At 38.0% G+C, this 27,858-nt stretch overlaps 1 protein-coding gene across 1 annotated transcript in view; it reads right to left on the bottom strand.

Moving 5' to 3' along the window:
* HS2ST1 (heparan sulfate 2-O-sulfotransferase 1) overlaps positions 1 to 27,608 on the bottom strand; it is a 78,187-nt gene extending 50,579 nt beyond the window's left edge. The window contains exon 1 of the mRNA XM_083867129.1: positions 27,453 to 27,608. Coding sequence (XP_083723255.1) covers positions 27,453 to 27,576 — 124 coding nt within the window. The 5' untranslated portion in view covers positions 27,577 to 27,608. The remainder of the gene's footprint in view (positions 1 to 27,452) is intronic.
* Between the last annotated feature and the right edge of the window lie 250 nt (positions 27,609 to 27,858).

Here is a 27,858-nt window from a genome sequence, read left to right as displayed (position 1 = left end):
GAGCTACATAAGCACCCAGACTGTTTAGTTTTACAGTTCAAAACGTCCTGGCTAGGAGTCTCAGACTGATAAAAAAGTCGAAGGGCATGAAGAGAAGCAATGTGTGTTCTCGCTTAAAGAAGACTGCACCTTTTCAGTACTGATCTGCCCCTTCTGAGCATGGCTATTGATCTTATGCATTTAGTCACCACCTTTCTCAGGGCAGAGCTTGCATTCCCCACCTTCTTAATCAGAGCAGTAAAGCTACAACTGTCTGGTGATTTACTCCATATTCAGCAGAATTTGTATTCTGCTTTTAATGGTAGAGCTTCTCAGGGCCATCTACTGACATATACAAAGCCCTAGAATCTTACTCTGTGTGAAAACTGAAAATTTAAAATAGCAATACAGTTCAAAGTAAAGAGCATCTGGTTAATTTATAAGACACTTGTGATACCTACATATCTATTACTTTCTCTCCTCCACCTCCACATGATTACACCTCATTGAAATAGCAAAAACACTTTCATGACAGGGTTCTAGCTCTTTTGGCTAGTTGCCCACATAAGAACATCCATCCCTGTTACAGTAACTGCAGCTAGAATATATGCCCTATCCTATACAAACACACTGCAAAATCATAAATACACTAGAGTGTGTAGGCATCAGTATTACAGCCATAATACCTTCATATTTCTTAACAGAGGTATGTCATGCACAACTAAGAAAATTACACTGAGATTTAAGCTACACTTACATAATCTACCTGACAAGCATCTTTTTGTCATACTACTACTTCTAAGATTTAAGCTATTTTCTTCTGTTTATTCTATATTAAAATAAAAAATAGTTTTCCTACCCCACACAAAAAGTAACTTTCAGATCTTTAACTCCTTTTGTCACCTTTTTTGCTTAAAGCTTTCCTACATCACTTGCTACTGTAAAGGAATAGTAGTAATAATTAGTTTGAATAATCAAATTAATACCAATGGAAAAAAGTTTAACATTAAGGAATTTTTGGATATTCTTGTTACTCTCTCTGGTTACCTCCTACAGCAGGCAGTGCTCCCCACCTGGAGTGCCATGTTCAGCTCTGGGATGCCCAGCACAGGAAAGGCATCAATCTGTTGGACCAAATCCAGAGGAGGCTGCCAAAATGATCAGAGGGATGGAGCACGTCTGCTCTGAGGAAAGGATGAGAATGGGGATTGTTCAGCCCAGAGAAGAAAAGGCTTCAGGGTGACCTAACTGGCTGTCCAGCACCTGAAGGGGGCCTACAGGAAAGATGGACAGAGACTTTTTACAAGGACATGTAGTGACAGGACAAATGGGAATGGCTTCAAACTGAGAGTAAGTTTAGATTAAATATTAGGAAGAAATTCTTCTCTGTGAGGGCAGTGAGGCACTACAAAAGGTTGCCCAGAAGAGGTGGATGCTCCATCCCTGAAAGTGTTCAAGGCCAGGTTGGAAGGGGCTCTGAGCAACATGGTCTAGGGGAAGGTGTCCCTGCCCACGGCAGGTGGTTGGAATTGGATGATCGTTGAGGTCCTTTCCAATGCAAATCATTCTGTGATTCTGTGATTATATAATTCTATGACATCTAGAACAACAGAGAATCTAGACACTTAAACCATCTGAAACAGATCTAATCTCCATGAAAATACCTGCACGATCTGAAAAGGTCATTAGGGAAATGTGTCCTGAACTGAATTAAATATAAAAAATATTTCTTACAATTTCTGAAGTCAAAAAGCTACCCAAAACTAACGGAACACATCACAGTAAGCAAGAAACTCAGTTCCATTTTCACCCAAACTCCCATTTACTAAATTGCATCAAGGGAGAAAATATAATCACAGTGAATTGATTATGCAATTACGATATGATTATGCTGCGTTTTCCCTCTTGGTACAATTTGGTAAATGTATGTTTATGCAAATGTTAAGCAATATTCTGCAGGTAATGCAAGTCACACTAATATTTTAGTGGGAGTATCACCAAAAAACAAGAGTCATGAGGGAACAGTAATGCCTTACTATAGAAGATTATTTCACCTATATGCATGATTGTGAGAGTGAAGACACTGTCTAAATCATTACTATGACATCTTATAAATTAAGATAAGCACAAACTTACTGTGTATGGTACGTATTTTATTAGCCAGAAATGTAAATAAAAAAGGAAGACAACAAAAGTAGACATGAGAAGATGGGTTGGGTTGGGTTTTTTAGTACTAACAAATACACAAAATTTGTTTTGTTAATAAGTTGTTCTGGTATACATGCAGACTTAAATGCCTGTTTTCCTCATCTCTTTGCTTTTAAAACCACAGATTTGTAAAGTTCTAGACCAGAAATTAAAAAGATATATGACATCAAGTCAGACACCATAGAATAGCATGAAATCTGAAAAGCACACTTCAGATTTTCAATTTCTACTCTGAAAGGAAGGGGAAATAATCTGGCAGAGAATTTTCAGGGTAACTATTTTGCAATATCCTCCTTTCCAATTACTATTAATAGGAATTTGTTCTTTGCTCACAAGTACTTCCTTTCTCTACTAATTAAAACCACAATCTAGACTAGTCAAGGAAGGCTTAAACACTCCTCAGATGAACTGTGCTCACCTTCACTCCTTTCTCCTGTTTCTTCCTTGGACAGTCCTTATTTAAATTGATACAACATAATACCAGAGCTCTGAATCCTTACATTTTTTTATGAAGGGGATCCTATGTCACAGCACAGTGTGTTCTAAAGTGATCCCAATGTTACACATAGAGCAATTAGTTTCAGTGGTTTAATTAATATCACAGAATCACAAAAAGGTCTGGGTTGGAAGGGACCTTAACAATAATTTAGGTACTACCCCCAGCCATGGACAGGGACAGCTTCCACTAGACCCCACTACTCAAAGCTCCACCCAATGTGCTTTCAAAGCAGTAGTTCTGACTCTTTGCCCACAAAGTTGAAAGCTTCATTCAGTGTTCTCCACCAGGACATCAACTCACATGGCATAAGGTTATGGTCAAGTTAGTGCATTATTTAGATGGTGACCACCACTAGAAAGCAACTCACAAAGCATAAAGTAGATCCTGATTGATCCAGACCACTGTTAGGAACCTCACAATTTATCACTGCATTAAATATTTCATTGTTCAAGCTTAGCTACAGGAAGCCCCAGGCTAATCTTGCCAAGATCAAATTGCTATTTAAAATCAGCATTAGATAATGTAAGTATTCTAAGATATTTCAAAGTATCTGTCCCTTTTCAGACTTCCAAATTCCAAAACAGAACTGGCCAGCTTATACCAGACAATAAAGCAGTTAACCTACATCTGTACAAAGGATTCTTTTTAGCAAAAAGCCAAAGATTACAACATTTATTTTTCCAGGCAGCTTACATCAACATGTAGCATTCACTATTTAAGTTTGTGTTTCAGTAATTTATTTTTCAATGGTTCATCTAACCTTGGCTTGTTTTAAAACTAGTGAATCAGATTATTATCACCAGATTTCTGCTCAGAACTGAAGCTTGATGGACTTTACTGGAAGAATTCTTGTAAATATAAAGTTTCAAAAAAATTCTGTTCCTAGCAGTAATGTACCAAGCACCGTGACCCCACTGTATAATGTAGTGGTTAGCAGAACCACATTAATACCAGCAACTTGATGTGTGAAATCAGTTTTAAATTAGATTCTAAGTTGCAACTACTTTGATAACCAATAAATATGTTTGCATTACAATTTAAAACTACAGAAGAGAAAGCTTTTGTATTCTATTTATCTTTCAGTTTATGATGTAGAATAGAGGTCTGGAATCCAGACATCTTGCATTTTTAAACCTTTAATGAACAAAAATACAGCTTGAATTTAAAAATTTGTTCAGACTTCACTAATGCTGATTAGAAAGATAGAGATTCTAAATTGCAAAATGATTCCTCATGTTAAATAACACCTTGAATGAGGATGTGGAAGGTATAACAGCTGTTCCCATTCACATTCTCCTCCAGGAAAAATCACTTTTTGGAATGTCTGAAAGCATTGTTAATTGAGCACTGGAGTTGTTAAACAGTTGTACTTCCATAGTTTTAAAAATCCAACCACCCCAACCATCTCCTCCCCCCCGCCCAAGAAAGGCCCCACTAAAATAGTAGAAGGGTATGGAAGTCTTAGAGGTACAAAGAGCCCTGGGATATATAAAGACTTATTTTCCCAAGGGACACAATCTGACATGCTGAAGTAGCAGTTTGTAGAGAAACACCTCAGAAAAGGGAAAATGCTGCATACGCAGAACCTCAGGGATAGAAGGTTCAACCCTACACAATAACTCAGGTCTATCTATGCTTTCAGTACTAAAATTCAATGTTAACAGTTTTGTCAATGCCAATAACTTCTCTCTTAGCAACCCCTCTCACTTCTGAATTAGTCTGGGTAAGATATGATTTGTCTCTTACTAATCAATGTTTTACCATTTGACAGAGACCTTTAAATTCTGTGTTTAAAGATTACTTTCAATGGATGTTTATCAATTATACATTCTTTGCTAAAATAAAAGATAAGATATTCTCAAAAGACTTTTGATCAGCAAAATAGAGCCTGGGAAGCGAGTCATAAAAAGTCCATTTTGAAATCTAGCAAAACTGAAAACAAAGAACAGAAAAAATTATGCTCTTTCATACAAGTATCTGCAGAATTGTGACGGATGATGGAGCCTGCACAATCTAAAGCCCTGCATTGCTCAGAAAACCTGCAACTTTGCTGTGATGTGGTCTTATATACTTCATAGGAATTGAGGAATTTCACCTGACTTGGAGGTAAAGAAAAATTGAAGTGAAAGATCATATTTTCCAGTGTACTGCTTCTGAAAATGGCATTTAAGAATTCTGCTTCCCTGACATTTATGTTCAGATTATGATACATTTGTAGCACTTAAGGAACCAGAAGAAAAATGTTTCATTTGGGTGGCACTTTTTCTAAGAGTGCCATCTACAAATTCGATTTCCAAGCCTGCTGCATGAGCCAAGACTTCAATGACAGAAGTTAAAGTATATTTGGTTATTTCAAGCAATAAAAAAAAAAATTAACCATAAACCCATTTGTCAGGAAATACAGCTCCATTTTTATATATGTCCCCAAAAGCAATGCCACTTAAAAAACCAACCTAGAACTTCCTATGGCAATCTTCACCTATCACGTTATGTATTAAATGAAGAGGGTGTCCTCATTGCCAACACAAAGCACTGGACTCAAGAACAGGGTTAAGTGGCACTGTCCACAAACATTTTTCTAGTTGTGGAAAGCAGAAGAAAATCTGTTGCTATGTTTTGCTAGTATTTTAATAATTTTCCTGGTTTTTTAATAGAATTTTATTTATGAATATTATCTTTGGAAATTCCTGAGTAGTGAAATCTAGTCAGATGCCCATACCCTGACTGAGAAGTCCTCCTTTACCTCCATCTCCAATCCCTTCAAATAAGCAGTCAGTGATGGAACTGCCTGGATGTATCCAAGTGCCCAATCCAAAGCCCGATGATCCTGTACTGTGCTGTTCCTTCAGATGGGACTCTGCTTCTGCTCCAGCATAAAGTCCATGCCAAACCTTGAGGAGCAGCAAAGGGCTCCATGAGCTGGTGAAAAGTCCCTTCTACCATCTGTACCAAGCAGCTCCATCTTTGGTAGATTGGAAGGTCAGGCCCAAGAGGCAAAGAATCAGTTAAACCAAGACAGCAAAATCCATCTGGGAATATGAATCAGAGCTCTTTTATGAAGGAGAGGCACTGGATTCCTGAACATTTAGCTTCCATCCACTGTGCTAACATTGACTGCCAACCACCACCAGCTCAGCTCTCACGTGGATTTATAACAGCACATTTGGAAAGGCTAAGTCGTATCACCAGGGGATTGAATTTTCTTGAATTAGTATTCCAGAAATATGATGATAAAACTCCATTACTGCCACTGAGATACATTAATATAGAGAAGCCAGAGCAGAGAAAAGGAACAGTTCTATTATTGTACAGGCTGTCCCAGTGGAAAAGGTTTGAACTATTCAAATCAAAGTAATGGCATCCAGTTACAGTAATGGGTTTATTGAAAGTTCAACTACATTTTTAAGAGTTTTCATGAATTAAAAGTGGTACTTTTTAATTAGGGGCGTGGGGGCCTATGTGGTATCCTATAGCATCATTATTATCCTCTCTTTTTAAGTAATAGGCCTTTTATCTGGTTTTAAATTATAAAACAGATAATCTAAACATATTTTGATTAAAGTGGAAACTAGCCAAAAAATGACTGGAAATATTTGCTTCAGTAGGGTAAAATAAAGCCCCTCTGCTGGATAGCCGGGATGAAGGAAAATGACTTGCAGACAGATTTGCTTAATCCACAATTTATTTATCTCTATGTCTGGATACTTAAAATAGGGTGAATAGTAACTAATCTCATAAAATTTCTGTTCCAGTATCAATCCAAGATCTGAATTAAATGGGAGTTAAGCACAATAAATACACCAGTACAACCCTGTGGTTATACAGAACTCACCATAGTTAGGATATTGGTCCACTCACTTTCAGTACCTTTACTATCTGTGATCAAGATTCACTTTTCCTATTTTGTGAAATGAACAATTAGCATCAGAGAGAAGAAAAATTAAAGTTCCACCTGACATGACCAAAATATAGTGGCACTAGAGCTGAAAAAGTTCAACAGCCAAATTCTTCCAGTAATCAACATCAGAGTCTTTGTACAAAAAGAATCTGGTTATGAGGATTCATACAAACAATTCCCATCAGCAAAAGCCACAGGTCAAAGCCCTCATCATCGCTCGCCCACAAAATTAAAGACAGAAATCCTCCCATTTTCCATTTAAAACTCCTCTTTGCCAAGGTTGCATTACTTCTTAGTTTGCTATTCCCGTCTGCAACATGTCAGACATCTCAATTAGATATCACAAAAACACTCTACTCCCATCAGTGTGTTTTGTAGGCAGAAGCTGGGAACAAGTGACACTCTTAAGTTCCAAGTGGATACAAACATAAATAGCACCTCCCTGTAGATCTATATGTGGATCCCAAAGCATCCTAGGAGTCAGGTTCCCAGACTCTGAACTTTCACTGTGCATGACTGCTGTCTTTATGAAAAGAACTCTTTGGCTCAGCTACAGTTGTCATGGAGACAGCAACTTTGATTTTTAAAGCTTTAGTATATATGATATTTCAGCCATATGTTGCATGCACTTAAGTTTTCTACCTATTCCTACTCTTTAAAACTGTGAGAAGTAAGAGAAACTGAATGATGTCAACATTAAAGTAAAATGCAAGCCATGGATTTCTCATTGTGAAGAAACATGCTTGCAATCTGGAATAACCACAAATTTAAGATACTACGAGCATACTTGGTCAATGTTTTTCCTCCAGACTGAACAGTTCCATTTATGACAAGATTTCACCTAAAAATTAAGGGTCTGTTTTTCTGATAAAGCCATGAGATGGGCTTAATGTTGCTCATTAACACAGCGAACTGCTTGTTGTGCATTAGTCCTGCATTAACAATATCTGAGAGAGGCTCCAATTCCAATCACACCAGGGTACTGCTGTGCAGACATCAGACTCTCCAATAGCCCAACTGGTTTGCCTGTGTCTCTCTAAACTCAGACCTTTACCACACCTTAGGAGGCACAGTAAATGCAGTCTCAGCCTCACAGACTGGTGATTGCTACAATAAACATCAGATACACATGTGCTTGCAAAAAACACCCTCAATACCCAGTGACAAAGGATTGAGCTATGGTCTGGACTTCAGAAAAACAAAAACCCAAAGCAAAATACTGCTTTACTTTAACAAAACAGTTATATAAATAGAGCAGTGCAACTGCTCTCACATTCGACATCACAACCATGATTGTGTTTCCATATTTTCAGCTTTACAAAAAAATGAACAGAAGTATAAGATGCTCTACTTTTCCACCATTCAACAAATTTACATAGGCAACCAGAGGGACAAAGTATCCACTCTTTTATCTCTCAGGGTGCTCAATACAAAATCACAAACTTCAGTCAAAGCAAAGAGCACTCCAACAACATGTCTTCATAAAAAAGAGAGCACTCTATCACAAGTTGGTAATTACTTTCTCAGCTGCATTCAATCTCTTGATTTCAAAGCTGGAACATAGATACCTCACCAATAATTCTAGAAGTTTACATCTGAAGCAACAATAGAAAGCAACTTGCTTTGCCAGGGGAACAATTTTTAAAATTTAAAAAAGCTCACGTCTCAAATATAACTATAACTATAAATATTAATGTAAAGCAGCTGCTACAATACATAACTTGTTTTCAATGTAGAGATACTACAAGGGTTTCCAATCTCCAATGTGAGACAATACCAGCTATGGAATAGAAATAGAAGCTACAAATTACTCCATCTCCTGCTTAAGCACATCACAAAAAGAAATCAAAACAGTGAGGCAGGAAAGTAACTTGCTCTCCTCTCAAGAATAAATTACATTTCAAATAATTAATGTAGTTACACATCAGAAGTATGACTGGTCAATTATAAAATTTAAAAAGCCTGAGTATTTTCTCAAGGAACAATATGGGAAACAGTTTTCCTTATGGCAATATCACAAAAAAAGGCAAAGCCTGAGAAATAAAAGTGTGAGCTGCTTTTTCTTCCACTGTACAATTGCAAGAAATAAAGAAACATGTTATCTTAATGTTACTTATTCCACCAGGACACTAAGAATTTAATTCATCACTTATCCTAAAACATGTTCTATCACGTTTCATACTCTTGTAACACTGGGAATTATGCAGTGTTTCAAATAAAAACTACATTAGCACACACATTTAAACACACTCCAAATGCTACTTAGACTTTTAAAATTAAGGTCTGGGTTTTTTTCCTGATTTGCCCTCTATAAAGAAATCCTTCTGAACACCTGCGTATCACATGGACAAACCTGAAAACAGCTCAAAAATAAAAGCAGCACAATTGAACAAATATGGCTCCATGCCAGTTAAACTATAGTTGGACTGGAACTAGAAACTCCACAATAAATATATTCACAGTATTTGATAGATGGTAGATACTAGATTTTCCTACCAGTAAAACAAACCATTAAAAACTACAAATATCAACTCTCCAAAAAGTTTGGGGGTTTTAGCTATACTATTATCTCCATACTATAAAAGCTCTGTATCTTGATTACAATAAATTGAAGGCAAATATTTGTTGGCATTTTTAGTTTGGAGATAATACGATAAATTCTCTGCTCTCAATTTCATTTTATGCTGCCTTTATCAAAGTTGTATCGGCTATTCGATTTCAGTAGAAATTGGGAAATGTCAGAACATGGCATCTTGCTGACACAACCATCCACTTCAGCTGTATCTGCAGCTGCATAAGCAATCACCAACAGCATCTACTGATGGGTCAGAAGGGCAAAACAGAGGAAAAACAATGAAGTGCATGGCAGGGAGGAGCCTGCTACTGAAACACTCCATGCTATTTTTGTCCACATTTTAAAGTGGTTGGTGGAAAACTATGAGGGTGCAGAAGTGCCATAAAAATGATTCAAGAATCAGAAAGGTACCTTACAATGAGAGGCTTAGGGAATTCAGCGTGCTTAGTTTTTCAGAGAGGTTGAGAAGTGAGATGATTACAGGATGTAAGTACCTTCACAGGGGAAAATACTGCAGGCTGGTAAGGAGGGAGTACAGAGAATACAGTAAGATCCAGTAGCTGTAATACAAGACCAACCACATCCAGACTTTAAGAAACTGTGACTTTATTTCAAAATACTGAAAGGTTCCAAATGAACAAGGAAAATGCTCCCTTTCTTGATGACATTTTCAAAGCAAGACTACATGCCTTCCTGGAAGAAACCGATTGACAAAACTTTTCCTAGATCTGGCTTGAAATTTAAGTGACTAATGGTAAACAAAAGTCTTTAATTGCCTTCTGAAGAGGTAAAAGCTATAAATCTACACAATGCTGAAGAGTTGTCAGGCGTACCCTGAAAAGGATGGACAGGGAGGCATTAAGGGACACATGATATTTAAGGGAAGCATCCTGGTGCATACATTACCTAAAGGGTTTTACTGGTTTAGACCAAGGTTCTAATATCCCGTTCCTGACAAAGGCCAACTGACATCTGGAGAAGACAAAAACAGGTCAAGCACAAGGTTATATGCTCCTGATGTACTCAACATCACCCACCTACTTGCAACTTAATAGATTAATGAATTTTCAGATGAATGATTTTTCCACCCCTAGCTCTAAGAATTTCAAATTATCATTTCATGCCATGACATTGTGTTCTACAGTTCACCAGTTTGTTTCAGCATTTCTGAGGCTATCAAGCAATAGTTAATTTTTGATTGTTTCCTAATACTTGTATAATAGGGATTCCTTACTCACTTTATCCATACTTACAGGCTCCTACCACTCCTTTCCTGACATGTTTTCCCAAGTCTGGTGAGCCTTGGTCTACTTAATCATTCCCCATATAGGGAGATGTTTTGTTTCTTTAATTATTCTCAGCAGTCACAGACCTTTTCCAAGTCAGTTATAACCTTTTCCATGATGAAGGGCAAGAAAGGCCAACACAGCAGAACTGCGGCATCCAATAGAAAACAAAATATTTTCATGTGGTTCATCATTTGTTTTTAACATGCATTTTTCACCACTGTTGAGAATTGATCAGCAGTTTCCATAGAAATAACTTCTGTAACCTCAAGAACTCCTGCCTCAGTGAGGACAGCAAATTCAGAATTTAACATATGTAAACTTGGGATTATTTTTTCTTAATACATTTAGATATGACAAGTTTCACCTGCCATTACCCAGTCACCCAGAATTGTGAGATTCTTCCCCTGAAAAGCTCATTATCATCAAACAATGCACAATAATCTCTAAACAAACAAGAAAGTACATACCACAAGTTCCAACTATGAATTAATGTTCAGTAAAATATACAAGTTACAATTCTAATCACATTCTTCAAAAGACTCAGACTTTTTCCTAGCTAGTTAACAACCCAGAAAGACTTCTAAAAATGTTACAAATCTCATTCAGCCCTCTCTCTAAAGCATTAGAAGGAGCAGAAATCAGATGCAAATGAGGAGATACCTGCAGAGGTCACACTATGTGGTTATTTTTCAAAAGCCCACACAGCCCCAACACTCAGTGACTTAAACTCTGCTATTCAAAATACATAAAAACTGTTCTCAAACAATAGCACTTTTTGTTTGTTTGTTCTTTTAAACAGACTTCTTTAGAATTTAGGTTTAAATGTGCATATACCTTGAATAAAATGCAAAAGCATTCCCTGGGTACCCCTACATCCAGTGTGACTATATGAGAAATTGAAGAAATCTAATTGCAGAAGGATCCTGCAGATAATCAGTTTCACTATTAACAACTGTCTACTCCTCACAAGACACCAAATCCCCCAGATTTAAACCAACCCTACCATGTGGCTTTATTGAAGACCGGTCAAGCAAGTGGGATTTTTTACAGTTGAAACTACAGCTAGAAAAACTTTTACTATGGGATGTTACAATGTTGAGACCATACAGTTTCAGTCAGGGAGGCAATAACACTGCCCCTCCTCAGTGAAAGTGCTGTGAAACCATCCAATAACAATTTATTTTGGGATGAACACAGCAACAGTACAAAGGCAATGGGAAAGGGGAGGAATATCAATTCACTGTCCAATTCCTATCTCATTTCAGTGAATCTGTGCCTAACTTGCCTTCATAATTTGTATGCAACAATACATGCATTTAGTGTTTTCCTGATAAAACCACTTCTTGCAAGTATTTATGATACACAAGAGTGCATCATCCTGAACTCATTTTGTTCCCAACCATTTGTGAAATTATTAACCAACTGGTTTTCATGTGCACTGGATAAGAACAACCATTTTGCACATTCAAAGTTTTCAAAACTTCAAAGAGAGTTTTTTATAATAAGTTTTCTGTTTGTTTGTTTGTTTGTTTGACTGGAGGGCCATTTTCCTGGTATAAATTTTACTACAGTAGAATTTAAAAACATGGTTCATGCAGACATGGCTACAATTATATTATTTGTTGATTTAATGTTCAATTTATATTGTATAGTTTCCAAAATGGAAAAATCTGTTCAGAGACTGTAAATTGAACAGGATTTAAATTACTTGGACCTAGTGATCTCCTATTCTTCCCTAAAGCCAAGCTTGCACAGACTCTTGGCATCTTTCAGTTGTCTATCCTCACCCTGGAGGTTGTTATGTCTAAAAATACCGTAATTGTATTACTGCATGTACAGTGCTGTACGTTTGAGTGCTCAGGCTGAATTAGCTTAAAACAGTATTTGTAACTGAAACTGATTTCCTCTGAGGGATTACAAACACTGTGCCAAGTTCTGAAGCAACAGGTTTATGACACTAGACATAAAAGGACAAGTGAGACTGGAAAGCACCAAAAATTCTATACTGTCATTCTGACCTTCTGTACTTCCTTTGTTTTCAGAACCAGATTTCGTAAAAAAATCACCCCAAGCCTTTGTGTGTTTTCTTATGAAACTTTTCACCTCTTTTTTTCAGAGAGAGGGAAAAGTTCTCTCATTAATTGTAAGTCCTGACTTTATTAAACTTACAATGTTTTTAGAGCAGCAGCAAGGCTTTGCAACAGCCCCGACATAGTTATCATGGGGAATAATTAATACACAGCAGCTTTTAATTTCATCATCTGGCAAAGGCAGCAGGAGAGGAGAAACTGTCTCTTGTTCTGAGATGGTAAGTTTCTTATATTTATCATTATTGAGAAACCTTTAAGTTGTACTAACAAGAAACATGTTTGTTAGTTGGCCTGTGGTAAGTGGAGCACCAGACCAAAAAGAAATCACAAAAATTTGTATTCATTCATATAGGATTATTCAGTATCTTTCCTCTCTCATCACTTTATTCTGAAGCAAGTTGGCAGAACGCTTCCATGAATCATGTCTGCAAAGGTCTGCTATCCATTCACGCAGATGTCAGTGAAGTATTCTATTTGCAGTATCTCATAAGGGGGTTTTAGTGAAGTCCCTCCCTGACTGGTCCACAAATTCCAGTAACAGAAATACTGCAGCAAGTTTTCCACTTAAACATAAGGCCATATATCGTCATTAGAAAAGGAACACTGTTAAAATATGATCAATTTCAGTTCTGTGGTTTCAGATCAATATAGCAAGTCTTCAACAAAGAAATAAGACTCCTTGAAAGACTACATTTCATATTTGCAGACATGGTGGGGATAAAAAAATATGGGAAAAGATCAATATATGAGAGGTTGTTTTCAAGAATGTTATGAAAGGTTATCATCTTACAAGCAATTTTACATGCCTTTTCTCTTACCAGCATCATTTACTGTATGCTGCTCTCCTAAGCTGATTTTATTTTACTTACTGCTGAGTAAGTGGCATTCAAGCTGCTGGCAGGAAAAAGCCATGGAAGTGTCAAAAGCAGGTTAAATTCTTGAAATAGCCAATGAGCTCCTAAGACTGACAGACTACTGCTTATTTAAGGAATAGAATAATAAGCATAACATATTTGTCCATCTACACATAAAACACTGGAAAGTCTTTAACAGCATGACTTTATTATTACTGCGCAGAAATTATACACTGTCCCCAAAACAGTCACCAGTCTTCTCAACATATGCTCTCCTCTGAAATATTTGTTTAATAAGCTTACTTCCCATTAATATAAAAAGTATCTAACTCTATAAAGGTTTCATTTCAATGCATACTGAACATAATTTATTAAATAATTAACAATCCATATGGACTAATAACTAAAATACGTCATTTAAGCCCAATTATAAAGATTCTCTCAGGACAAGGATGGTTGCAGGACTTCAAGAGAAGAAATTTTTCCTTATTTCCTGTGAAGTACAATGAACAAATGACACAGAAAGAAGACGTGTAAACCTCTACTTGTAGTCACTTCAGGACAACAGACATCATGAACAGATTCATGCTTAAACTTACATCATAAATGCAGCACTACAGAGCTGTGGATCAAAGAGCTGGTCAGAAACAGCCTCTACCTTCCTCCTGCTTCACATACAGACTATTTAAAATGCGGGAAAATTACTCTGCCCAACAGACTCAGTTTTATTTGATTGTTACTCCATGTTAAAGGCTGCCCTTTATAGTCTGTAAAAGTTGTTCTCTTCAGTCAGTGGTTCACAAATTAACCTGTAAAATGGCAAAAAGCTCAATAGAATTGTTCTTCATTCTAGCATCAGCGCCAAGGCTCACAAAGCATAAAAAGGAAAATGTCCACAAAACACACAAACAAAGTCATGTGCAAAAACCTCTTTTTGTTGACCCAGTGGTTGTTAGACCACTCAAGGCAAGAAATCTTAAATTTTCATTAGAAAATGTCACTTCAGCAGTTGGCATTAGCATATGTTCTTGGATGTACATGTTAAAAAAAAACAGAATAATGTATCCCTCCCCCAAAAACAATCACCAAATCCAACAGTCATTTCTACACCAACACAAGGCTTAGCTCTTTATCAACCAATCTTTATCAACAATGTCACTGCATAGTTTTATTCCACTTATTATAAAATAAAACCCACTAGTCACAAGTCTGCCACCAGAATCAGCAATACATGCATTTACCACACAAAATCCTTAAGTACAAGTTACACTGACATTTTCTGGTCATAACAATCCCTTTATTAAAACAAACAAACAAACAAACAAACACCCCAAACAACAAAACAAAACTCCAACAAAGTATTCTAAATTAACCTGAAATAAGCCTGCAGATCAAACAAGAAAGCAAGCCTACCTCAAAATCAAACTCAGAATGCTGAGAATCCAGTTAATGCTTTAACTACTACCCTGTACTAAATGTGAGTTTGAGTCTAGTTTGGAAACACAACTACTTCATGTAACAAGCACTCTGTGATGAGCAGTGGAGGCTACAGTGACAGGATGCTTACTGAGTACTGAAGTGCAATTTAGGATGATAGCCTGATCTAAAACAATCTTTTATTAAAAAAAAAAATCAAATCAAAGCCTAGCCAATTTTTAATTTATAAAATCACTGCTGCTGTCAAGGAGCAGTGTACAGTAAAACAATAGCACTAAGATGTGTAACGATTGCAGTCAGCTTAGTCACAGTTTGGAAAAGAGCAAACTTATTTGTTTTCTAAAAAATTGTTAGAGAAAGACAGTTACACTTACCAAGGATGCTTTTGGCAACTAATTCATGTGCTCTTTGACATTCACTAACAATTCTTGGATGATAGACCTAAAAACTTTGCATTTGGTAACTTAAGTGCCACACTTTTCAAGGAGCGTTGAGATACTTTTACCTAACTTTGACCACGCACTTAGATCAAACAGGAAGCAGTGATAAACTTAAGAAAATAATTATCCTCAAATCTTTAAGTTCTTTCTACCTACAAATTGCCCAAAAACCAAGATCCTTTGCTCTGAAACCAAACCAAACACTGAAAACCTCTATGAGGGTCTCCCTGGGACAAAGAGACACAGACAACTCATTAGCACACACCACACTCCCACATTCTATCTTAGCCTGCAGCTGATTAAAAGCAAATTGCCATATATAATCACATACCACAGGAAAATTATGAAGGATGCAACTGAAATTACACAATAGAAAAGACTAGTCAAGTTTGAAATCAATGCATTTTGATCATTAAACATCACAGGCTTTTTAACTCCTCAAATTCATTGTAACAAGTTTTTGACCAAATGAAAAAGAACAATCTCTTTTTGTGGTCAATTTATGCCTGTACTTAGTTAACCATTACCCATCAGTAAAACTTTAAACTACCTCGTAGTTCTGCCTGATCCATATTGGTAAGGACTAGGCATCTTCCTATAGAAAAGCTAATTAAGGTCCTATTTAATTGTGCAACTTGTTACAGCAAAGGTTAAAGGATTTTAACAAAATTTGCACAGCTTGTAGACAAGCAATTCCATCAAGGCCAGAAAACTCTCCAAATCAATTCCTGGCTACCTCAGAGGATGTTCATACGTGTTTCTCTTGCATAGTAGTTATCGCTAGAGTGCCATCTCATGTTTATACTTACATAAGAACACTTAATATATACTAAGTAAAAGGGATGTAGGAACAATCACTTTATTTCATATTCCTGCTGCTATATGAATACTTGTCAATTTTTGTTGCTTAAGTGTCATGTCAGACATTTAGCAGGTTTTCTCATACTTAAAAAGCACATTGTGTTATTTTTATTTCCACATTGTTTTAAGATATATAATGAGAAGTAAGTCTAAAAAAAGTTTACTATTTTCCTAGATTTGTTCTTGAAAACTATAATTTCAATCTCACTTAACATTTAAAACCTTTTCTCATCATTTCCATCAAAACAACTATCTTGTGTGGATATTTTATAGCACCAGTTTAAGAAATTTATTACATATCATTACTTATTGCAAAACAGTATGTGCTTTCAACTGCAACCTTCCTTGACACAGGCTTCCATCCCCAAAACATGCACATATTTAAAACCTCCACATAATCACCACTAATGCTCCTTAGTCATTCAGTTTCCAAGAGCTTTTTATTATGGATTAAAACAAGGAAAAACCCTCAGACATTTTTCAGTATCTTCATCCTTCACACATTTTTTTTTCTTTAAACTTGATATGTGAATAATTTATCATGTATTTCTCTTTCTTAATTCTCATATTAAGACTGCCTTGCCATCTGCACTGTGCAATCACACTTAAGTAGGCACATAAAAATCAGTAGAAACAATGCTTTGGGTTGCTCCAGCAACCACAAATGTTTAGAAAAATGCCCCCACAAGCATGTCAGCGAGACCATATTTTTCAGAGTATGGTTTGGAAAGCACAGACAGGAAAACCAGAAGAGGATACATTTAAATGTTCTGTTGTTTGATTTATCATTTCTTTGTGCTAAACAAACACCTCAGTTTTATGTTGGTTTTTCATATCAGAAAGGAGAGAAGGGTTTAATGGCATTGCAGAGGGTAAATGACAAAGCAATAGGAATCAGAAGCAAGTACATTTTTGGAGTGTTAAACTAGTGAAGCCAGCCTTGAAAATAAGCATATTCCCCAATACTCACTGGGTTTTTCTTGGGATCAAAAAGACTGTGGGTAGCTCACAAATGCAAGAGTTGCACTGATCCTCACATGTCCTTTATTCTTCTCTTACTGTCTCTAGAAGGTAATTTTTAACTTTCTCCTCTATGTCTGACCATGTGATTACAAGATAAATTTGCCCTGAGGCCAAATTCACTTAACACACCTCAGGAATAACCAAGAAGCCTGACTAGTATCCTGTACCATTTTTTTTTCTGGGTTGGACAAAGAGATGGCTGTCCCTTCCTGTCCAGAAGCAAACATATACCATCTCTGCAGCTCAAGGCTCAAAGCAAATCAAGAGTATTTTAACTTCATGCTCCCAGCTCTGATTCCTGCTGGGGGGGGGGAGCTGGGTCCAGCTCTGGTTTCTACCCTGGCTATCACTGGGGTGATACTCTCCCACCACCAGAGCGCCAGGCCCTGTGCTGGGAGAACACTTCATGCATCCCCTGCTAACTTCAATAGCTCCTCTGCCACTTCTCCAGCCCTCTTATGCCCCTCCATGACTGGTAGAAATATTACTTCATCAACCATTCCAAAATCTTTCCTCAAAATGTAAAAATTTTTAAATTAAATGTAGCTCTAACTGAATTCTGTGTAGAAGGTTTTACATAACCTTAACTGGTTTTGGCCACTGAATAGCTTCAAAGATATAATTCAAGATTGTACCAGATATGACAGGTCATAAACACTGCTGTGTTTAAGTATAAGTTTAGACAGGTATTTCTGATCATTCAGCCTGTGCTTTTGGCTCAGAATGCATGTTTGTGGGACTGTTCAAGGACTAGAATAAATACTACTAGCCCACTAGAAAGTCAGGCATTCTGATACATTTAACCAAAAACACCTAGACTACTGCATACACATTCAACTGAGACAATAAGCCCTTGTTTACAGGTATAAATCAAGCAGCATGCCAGAAATTTTATAGGGTGTCTTTTACAGCTTGATCAAACAAAAATATTAATACCCTCCTGTTGAAGTTAACTTTAAATCTAAAGAGGCTCTGAGAAAACACCAGAGCAAGTTTTGCCCTCACTCAAACCAACAGCAGCAGTGGCAATTAACACACTGGATAACAATATGGACAGCAAAGGGAGAGACACCTAGAAGTATTTCAAAAAATATTTGTTTTGATAAAAATAGAAAGACAGTAAATTTACAAATCATTCCAATTCCCACTAAATGCTTATACACCAAAAGGTCATTTTATGACAGCAAGTCTTCGAACAGCAAATACACATCTGCTCTTGAAATGCCATCTTTCTAAGAGGAATGGAGTTCAAAAACATACTCAGTTCAGTCCCACTATACACAGTTTGAAGTCATCAAATTGGACAGGAAGATCTAATCACTTCACCATAAAACAGCAAACTATTTATTAGGTACTCATCTTCAAAAGCTTGCCTTGTTAGCAGAATCAACAAACTTAATATAACATAGCTACTCTGACTAAAAATCTATTAAAACAGCCTAAATTATTCCCAGATAAGGAGGAGGGCTTTGGAAGGGTCTTCCTTTGTTTGGTTTAAATTATATATATATATATATATATATATATATATATATATATAAATATAAAGGGGGGGTACTCTAAGATATCAATATTCCCAAAGGCATTAATTTGATTATGCGAAAGCATTTTAGTACTATGGTCATCTCAGTTCATAGGATAATGTATCAAGAATATTATTATAATGTAGGTATTTTGCCAGGAAAATATCTTTTCACACTTTTGTAAGAATGCACACTGCTGAAGGTTTACTGACAAATTAGATGCTGAAAAACCTTGGCTCTGAAGTTCTCACTAGGAGTGCAGCTGAAATAAGATTCTACCAATGAAACACTTCATTCAACACCAGCATACAAAAATCCTCACATTATGGCTTTGTTTCCAAAAATACAGATCCTCATACAAGCTATTTTGTGTGCCACATACAAAACCACATCACCATACGCTTGTGCTCAAGAGTGTTTGGTCAGGAGACAGGGTATCATGGTTTTGTCCTTCAGCTTGGGAATAAAACCCTGTGAGATATTAGTTTTACTGCAGACAATGGAAGGACATGGCTGGACTCAGCTTTTGTAAATATTAATCCTCTTTTCTTGAAAGTATAAAAACTTTTAAATTACATCGTCCAAAAATAAAAAATCTTCTCCCCAGTTTACATCTGTTACTCCAACACTGAAGGAGCCAAAATCTTAAGTGCTTTGTTTAATTATGAAGGCAATTTTTTGTCTATTTAACATATCAGAATAAGATTCTATCATTTTCACATCCTATCTCTTGACTTTTCCTCTAAATTTCTAAATCCTTCTTAGAATTAGTGAAATCCTTTGCTTAGAATGAATGATCAATATCAATTCTAATATAATCAATTGCTGATTAAGATTTTGTATATTAAACCGCATTGCAAATTCCATGTTTTGCAAAAAGTGACTTCTCATTCCTCCCAAGCCCTCCATAGAATTACTGTAAAGAAACGGAAATATTTCAATGAAGATACAGATATGCTGGTCATGCAATCGTCCTGAATATGTTTGACAACAATATATCCAGAAAAAAAAAGTAACAGAAATATTGAAAGAGGAAAGATATGCAGGGAAAAGTTTCAAGGGGAAAAAAAATAAACTGGATTTCCCCCTTCACTTTGCAGAAAGTGAGATGCATAAGCATAATCTCTGTCCAATTGCTCTCATACCTACAAATTCCTTTATATTCTCAAGTCTTTTTGCAGCTTTTTCAAAGTGAAATGAAAGGCCACTACCTTTCAATCTGTTGTCCAAGAAAGATCAGTCCTATGTTACAACATCAGAAAATATAGACTGTGAGGGTGATGAATACATACATAGATCAGATTTCTATTTCATAGAATTATATATATGATAGATTTATATACCCCATACTCTCTCTCACCTATGTATTTATATATATATATATATATAAGAAAAAAAGAAGAAAGTAAGATCATCTGAGAGAAAAGCCACTAGAGAAGTAAATGGAGAATATATGCATTTTAATTTAAGGAACCTAAGAACCCATCCCCACACTCTTTACAGTTTTACAGCAATTATGCACAAGGTTTGCATAAACACTTCAAAATCATCAAAAGCTGTTTTATCAAAACAGCACTTAAGTTTTACATATGTTTCAACACAAATTAGTATTCAGAATTAAACAGCAAGCTGATGAAAAAAAGGATGTCAGCTGTCACTTTAAACTCTAACCAGATATAGAAAGTGGACATGAAGAAGGAAGACAAAGACTGAGCCAAAGTGATAGAAAGGTTCTTTCCAAATACTTATTAATTTAATTATCTTATTAATTCTTTCGCTGCCCTAGACTTCTAACTACTCATGATGAATTTTATCAGTACCAGAGAGCTTGAATAATAATTGTTATAGCAGCAATGTTATTGAAACCATAATGACACAAGGATATTGCAAAGTAAGGACAACAATAATATGCTGAATACTACAGACAATAAAAGGACACATGGATACAGTTGGGTTCTCTGCAGACACATCTGCAAGCAATACCTGTATTGCAAAAATATGCTCTTAATTTATAGCCATAAAAAGTTGAACAGTAGCAATGGAATAATCCCTTGGTAACATAGAGACATTCAATATGAAGCCAGTACCTGACACTCACGGGCACATCCTCCAGTAACACTGATGTCCTGATTGTCAGCATATTCCCAACACAGAGCCATACAAATCTGTGCAACAGGAATGCTTTCATGAGTATCAACACTTGGTATCTTTAGGGAGTGCCTGGGCATAACAACTATAATCAGCATTAGCAGTTATTTTGATACAGGCAATTACTGATAGGAATGCCAAATGGAGGGACTTGAGTTCTCCAGAATTTAAAAGTTCAAGTGGCGAGGAGCTGGTGGGTGAATAAAGAACCAGCTGGGCCAATTGCAGCAAGGAAAGAGGTTTGCTTTTCTCTCCTAAGTGGGTGAGGACTTCTCTGATTGCCACAGTTCTCATGATGCTGGGCTTTGAACACATCAACTCCACAGAGCCACACGTTTTCAGGGGAATGGGCAATTCCAACACAATGGATGGGCTTAAGCACCGCATGAAGCTGAGGGTTTGAAAAAGATACTGCCGGTCCCCCAGACTGCAGCTAAGAGTCTGTACATATTTATGAAAGGCTGCAGCCAGCTGGCCAAATTTCAGATGCCTCTCACAACACTGGAGTCCTTTCACTCAGTCTTTTATCTTTTATTTCCAGTTGAAAAAATAATGCAAATACACGTACTAGTTCAGCTATTTTTCTACAGCATGGAGCTCTCATTATGCTTGCCAGGCTAGTATTTCAGATACATAAACAGATTTCAAGCAAAGCTCTTACCACTATTTTAATACTGCTTTGACAAGGTTTAAATACACTTTTGGTAAGTGACAAAACCTACAGATTGCACAGAGTTACACAAAAAGACCGTCTTTTCATCCACTGAAGTGATAATACATGGAGGATTCCATATGCGAAAGCCATCTATTTCCTAAGGAGAAGCAAAAATTTGAGAGAAGGCACTCATTATTAGAAGACAAGACCAGTCTGGCCAGAATAAGTCTAGCAGTGAGTGACTCATGGTTGCCAGTCAGTAGATATGGAAATTATGTCTCCATGAACTGCTCAAATGTCCCTAACTTCGACAGCCAGGGGCAATACAAAGCTATGCAAAGAAAAAAAAAAAATCAGCTTCGAATATGTCAGTTTTCTGAAATACGGAAGAAAAAAATTCTACAATTTATTTCACTTCATGTGTATACAGAACCATAGGTTGGCCTGGGTTGGAAGGGACTTCAAAGATCATTTAGGTCCAGTGTCCCCACTATGGGCAGAGACACCTTTCACTAGAGCAGGTTGCTCAGAGAGGTGTTGAACCTGTCCTTAAACACTCTGAGGGATGGGGCATTCTCAACTCCCCTTGGCAAGCATGATAAACTGGAAGCAATGGTTTCATCTGTTACATTAAATCCAGTTTACATAGTTTAACTAGGTCTTTTGGCCAGGTAGTATATATATATATATATATTAGCCTCCAGTGAGAGCTAAGGAAAAGAAAAAAGACATAGAAACTTCCAATCACTGAATTTCAGAGATATATTGCAGATGTAAAAATTACCTTTGCCATGCTCAGAAGCAGAAAATAGACAAGAAAAGCAAAGTGAGCACTGATGTGCCTTTATGCCATAAATGCTGCTGGTTTAGTTGCTTTAGCAGAGTAAATAAAGACATTAAATGGTTTTTTCTGATTTCCAGTGGTGTTACCACTTTTCCTTTTAGAGTGCTAAGCACAGTATAAAAACCTGCCAGGTATTTCATTATTGAAATAAACTGATCTATCTTTCTAAGTAAAAAAAAAAACAATAATACGGAAGAACAGGATGCAGAACTCCTTTGAACACTTCCTCTTGAAGTTGTCAGCCTTTAACTCACAGCTAAGCAACCTCACAGCTATCATTACCAATTTTTAATATTGCATTAATTCACAATGAAGAACACAGTACTCATACTCCTTTTACTGTCCCACAAGGTTTTTTTGTCCTAAAGAGGTGACTGCAAACACATCTCTCTTCCATGATTTCCATGGAGAATGGTATTGTAGTTCTATGAGCTCTTCAACTTAAACATGTGCTTTACTAAGTAACATACATAGATATGTACTGGCCCAAATCTGGCCTTTTTAAGAGGAGAATCCAGAAAGACAGAATGCCTTACCTGGTGATAACTTCATCCACCCATGGCTGGAGGGACTGGGAGGGACTAGAGGTGCTTTATCTGTTTTCTCAAGTCCACTTAATCTCTCAGAACTGCCCTTAAAATATCTCTAACAAAAATATCCCTCTGCCAGATAACTCTTCAGCACAGCATCTGCTATTAGAAGTGAAGGCACAGCTCCTAGCATATCACCAATTTTCCAAGTTATTTCACTAAAAGCACAATGCCTGCAAAGTAGATCCAACAATACTGCAGTTTCTCACATGCAGCCTTTCAGAAGGTGAAAGGTATTTTGGAAAGTTATGCCTCTTATTTCCACTGTTATAACCAACAGTTGGGGTACCAGCAAAAGTAAGTGAGATCAAGTCACAGACCCCATCAGCAAGTCTGAGCTGCCTTGGTGTGCGCTTCGGAATGCCCACAGTTCTCTTCTAGTCAAAGTTCAGACATTACCAATTTCACCGAAAATAGAACATCAACAGCTGCAACACTTGTTCCCAAAAAAGTTATATAAAGAAATATAAAAACACAAACAACAGCAAAAATAAATTCATACAATAGCTCAGTATCACAGTTTTCAATGGGAAGTACAATCATAGTATGGGAATAATTTAAAATTTATTCTAAAACTATCTGGGACAACCAGAGGGACAGTGAAAGAGAATGGTAAGAGAGAACCAAGTGAAAAAGTATGATAAAACCAGCAAGACAAAGTGGAAAAAAATTCCACTGAATGGAGATATACTAAGAAAACAGCATTACAATTCTTATTTCAGGAAACCCAGCATACAATAAAACACCTTCTGAAGGAATGCCTTGGGCTACTCAGTAGCAAACAGTAAGTATTGTGTAACAGGGCAATATTTAGAAAAAAATCTAAGAAATTATTTGCATAGCTGTGTGTGGGCAGACCTACCAACAATCATGAGCTCCTCTTTATAAATGTTCTATGTCCCTCTTTATAAATGCTCAATTTCAAAAATAACAATATGCTAAGGAACCATGCATGCTATATTAGAACAGACAGTAAATTTTCTGAGGGATTTTCCAACAACATGCAACAGGCAGGCCTACCAACAGGAGATTTTTTTATTTCTAAATAAAGGAAACATGAAATGTCTACATGATCTGAAGCAGGTTCAACCCTTGCTTTTGCTGTTGTGGTATACTGTGTTTCTCAGACAAAGACTTTTTCCAAATGCCATATGTAAACATCACTAAAGTCCTAGAAAGTAGCATCATTTTTTCATTTCCTCCCCACCAAATCCGTCTCCTATACTCAGCTTCTCTCATCAATCCTACAGACTTCAGTCCTCAAATCAGACACTGCCTTGTCCCATTTCCCTGGCCAAACCTGAAATACTTCTAGTGCTCGGTGTTGTAAAATACCATAATTTTAACACATATGAACTTCTCTCTTCCTTCTCCCCATCAACAAATTACAAAATCTTGGGGAGGGAAGAGAAGATAGGGATGGATTACATCCAGCTAGATTATTTTTTTGATCCAACTCACCACAAATACTAATGGCAATGCAGGAGATGGCATGGTACACATTAAACGTGTTAAATGCAAGGTAAATTTATATCAAAGGCAGAGCTTTACTCAGTAGGCTTCCAAAACCCAAAAGAGGCAGTCACACATCAGTTCTGTTCCAGGAACAACAGTGAAACCTCAACATTTGCCCTTTATGTGCAATATTCTCTACTAGGGCTGTGCATTCCTAGAGCTAATGGGCACATACCTACACCAGGCTTAAATAAAAATATTAAAGTTCTCACTGGCAATTAGGGACAGCTTAGTCTGGAGAGCATGCTACTTTATCATGTAAACCTGAAAATAATATGAAAGATTAATAGCTGTAGGTAGAAATCTCACGAAAAAAAAAGGTATTTCAAATTGTTTGCACTCTGCTTGTGATCTCACCGCTACGAGCTACTTGCAAAGAGCTGTGAATGAGTTAAAATTAATATTTAGATTTACTTTTTTTTTAATGAGGAAGTTATTTTTCATATGAAAAAGCCCACAGGCTTACAAATACCTTTTTAAAGGATCATGGCAATTTTGTCACAAAAAGCAGCAGCAGCACTTGTGATGGCCATTTGCTTGTATGTCCTATACCTCTCAACTAAGAAGTCTGCCAGGGTGACCAAGTTTGCCCACATAAAGTCTTACAGAATAAAAAGAAGTTCCCATTCTTTTTCACCCAGAAACATGCTCCAATTTCACCTTATAGGCAAGATATTTTAAGTTATTAAAGTGAAATTAAGGCCCCCAACTGTTCCCTACAGAATCTGGAGTTGCTCATTTGTAAAGGATTTGGATAAAGCCCTTTCTGTAGCATAGCTGAACATTTTTAGAACTGCTGATAAGACTGCACAATTATTTTGCTATCAAATCTGAAGTCATTTGGTCTTCCTAGCCAATGCCTAACTCTTACAAGAACTTTCCAAGATGACAGTGTATCATATGATAGATCAATGCAAACACATGGCATAGCTCAAAACCCAGTCCCCAAACGCTGTGCCATGAGACTTCTGACATAAAGCATCCACTGAAACACAACTGAAAGACCAAAAGAGCTACTTTGTCCTTACCCCTCTAATCATAGCATCACTTCACATACACCCACACCATTCTTTTAGGGGGCAGGGAGAAAAATTGGCATTCAAGTGCATTAGGCCACTTTTATCTGGAGAAAACCATTTGCCATAATGCAGCTCAGTAGAAATCTAACCAATCATGATGGTAAAAAAACAGCCATAATGAAATCTTCATATCTGCTAGTCATAAAACATATACCAAACATGTGATAAGGGAGACAGACTGCTAGAAGCTTTTTAACAAAGCACACTCTCACACTAGAAACTGGAATCCAAGTTCAGAGATGCTGCAGAAAGTCCTTTTCCCCTTCCTTCCTTGGGTTTTGGAGAGCCACCAGTAAGTTGCACAAAAATAAAATCTTTCAGTCTTACTTTTAAGAAAATTCACAATAGTTTTCCCTTCTCCTTAAGAAATAAAATCAGCAGAAGATAGTAATTAGATTCTTGTCCCAAAGCAGTATGAGTATTTTAATCCTCTAAATATGTAAGTTAGACATGTCCATTGCGTCTGTATTGAGGAAGAAGTTTTACCAGCAATTTTTTTTATTCTCACATGCATTATGTTATTTTTTTCATGATAGGAGGTAGATTTCCCTAAAGTAACACGCACTGTCAGCAACAGAAGCACTGAAGCCATGGCTATGCCACTTAAAAGCAGATGTTTACAAAATAACACTGAACCTTCAGCACTATGGCAACATTTGCTGGCTTTATCTTCCAATTTCATTAATTTTCTTCTTCAAATGTTTGTTTACAGTTATTGAGACCCTACAAAAAAAAAGCCTCGATTATAACTGGTAAGAACTTTCAGTCGAAAAGTATGCAGACTAAGGGCTTCCCTCCACTCGAGCAGTCAACCACTGCAATTTCCAGGGTCCTAATTGCTAACATGCAGTTCAGAGAGAGTGAAGTGGAAAAGAAATGCTGTGAAGTAAAATCCCAATGGCATTCATATAGCTCAACATTAAGTTATGTGGACTCTGTTAAAAACTCATTGTTAAACTTCCCATGTCACTCAAATCTACTCCTACTGTTAACACCAGAAGGAACATGCTGTGCACTTTTCTTCCTACAAACTTAAATTTGCACTATTAACTATTGTTCAGAATCTAAATATCTCAGTATATTCAAATAATAGGAGAAAGTAAATCCAAAGTTTGCAAACCAGTTCCTTATCTTGTACAAACCAGCAGTGTCAGTGCTCTGTTTTCACAACTCTTAGGCACCGCAAACTAGGTTGAGAATGGTGTTTTTTCACATCCTGGAAACCCTTAATTAAGCAATGTAAAATCTTTACAAGTTCTGCAGCCTTACGTACAACAGACACAGTAGTAAGATGTTACCCGCCAGGCAGATATTACTCTAGAAATATCCTTTTGAGGCAGAAAAAGTAGAAGAAATTTTACACAAGAGATTTCTATGAGAGTTAGAGAGTTGAACATATTACTTATTTGTTATAAAGAGCAATATCCTTAGCTTTTTTTTTCTTTACACCGTGCTTTCCATTACAGTGCCAAGCGTTAGTAAAGGTCTGAATTACAAATGGGATGTGCAGAAGATGGTAATTGGCTGCAGCAGCTGCAGCAGCAGCAGCAGCAGCCCCAGCCTGGGCACAGGGCTGCTGTCCTCGCTCGCCGGGTGCCCGGGGAGGCACAGGCCGGCCAGGGCTGCCCGCGGCCGTGAGCACCGCGGCTCTGCCGGCAAAACCCGCTCACACACCACGGACACGCTTGTCTCCCCGGCGCTGACCTCCCGCCGGTCTCCTGATCCGGCAGAACAAACAAACCAACTCAGAGGCCAAGGCTGCCGCGGACAGCCCCGTCTGCAGAGTGGCCGGCCCGCACGGCCGGGTCCCCGCGGGGCCGGGCACGGCAGCGCTCGGAGCGGGCGGGAGCGGCGCCCCCCGGGGCTCCCCGGCCCGGCCGAGCCCCCGCAGCCCCCGGCGCTGCCGCCCCCCGCGCCCGGCCCGGCCGCGCCCGCCGCCGCTCACCCAGCTTGCCGCGGGACTCCTCCAGCTTCTGGATCTGGTTCTCCAGGAACAGCAGGGCCACCCCGAAGATCAGCACCGCCAGCAGCTGCAACTTGGGCGGCAGCATAATCCTGAGCAGCCCCATGAGCAGCAGCAGCAGCGCCGCCCGCCCGGGATCACGACATAACGCGGGGCCCGGCCCCCGCGAGGGCCGGCGGGAGCCGCGGGGACGGCGCGGGCGAGGAGGGACGGAGGGAGCGCGGCCGGGGGCGCGGACAGGGCCCGGCGCCGCCGCTCTCACATCGCCGCGCGCACGGCCCGCAGCGCGCCCGCCCCTCCCGCCCGGCCCGGCCCGGCCCGGCCCGGCCCCCGCCGCGCCCCGCCCCGCCCCGCCCGCCCTGCGCGCGCTGCTCGGCAACCGAACGCC

The sequence above is a fragment of the Zosterops lateralis genome (genome assembly GCF_965231275.1).
Source record: "Zosterops lateralis genome assembly, chromosome: 9".
Taxonomy (NCBI): Eukaryota; Metazoa; Chordata; class Aves; order Passeriformes; family Zosteropidae; genus Zosterops; species Zosterops lateralis.
The sequence above is the reverse complement of the archived record's forward strand: the minus strand, read 5'-3'. Positions and strand labels throughout refer to the sequence as shown.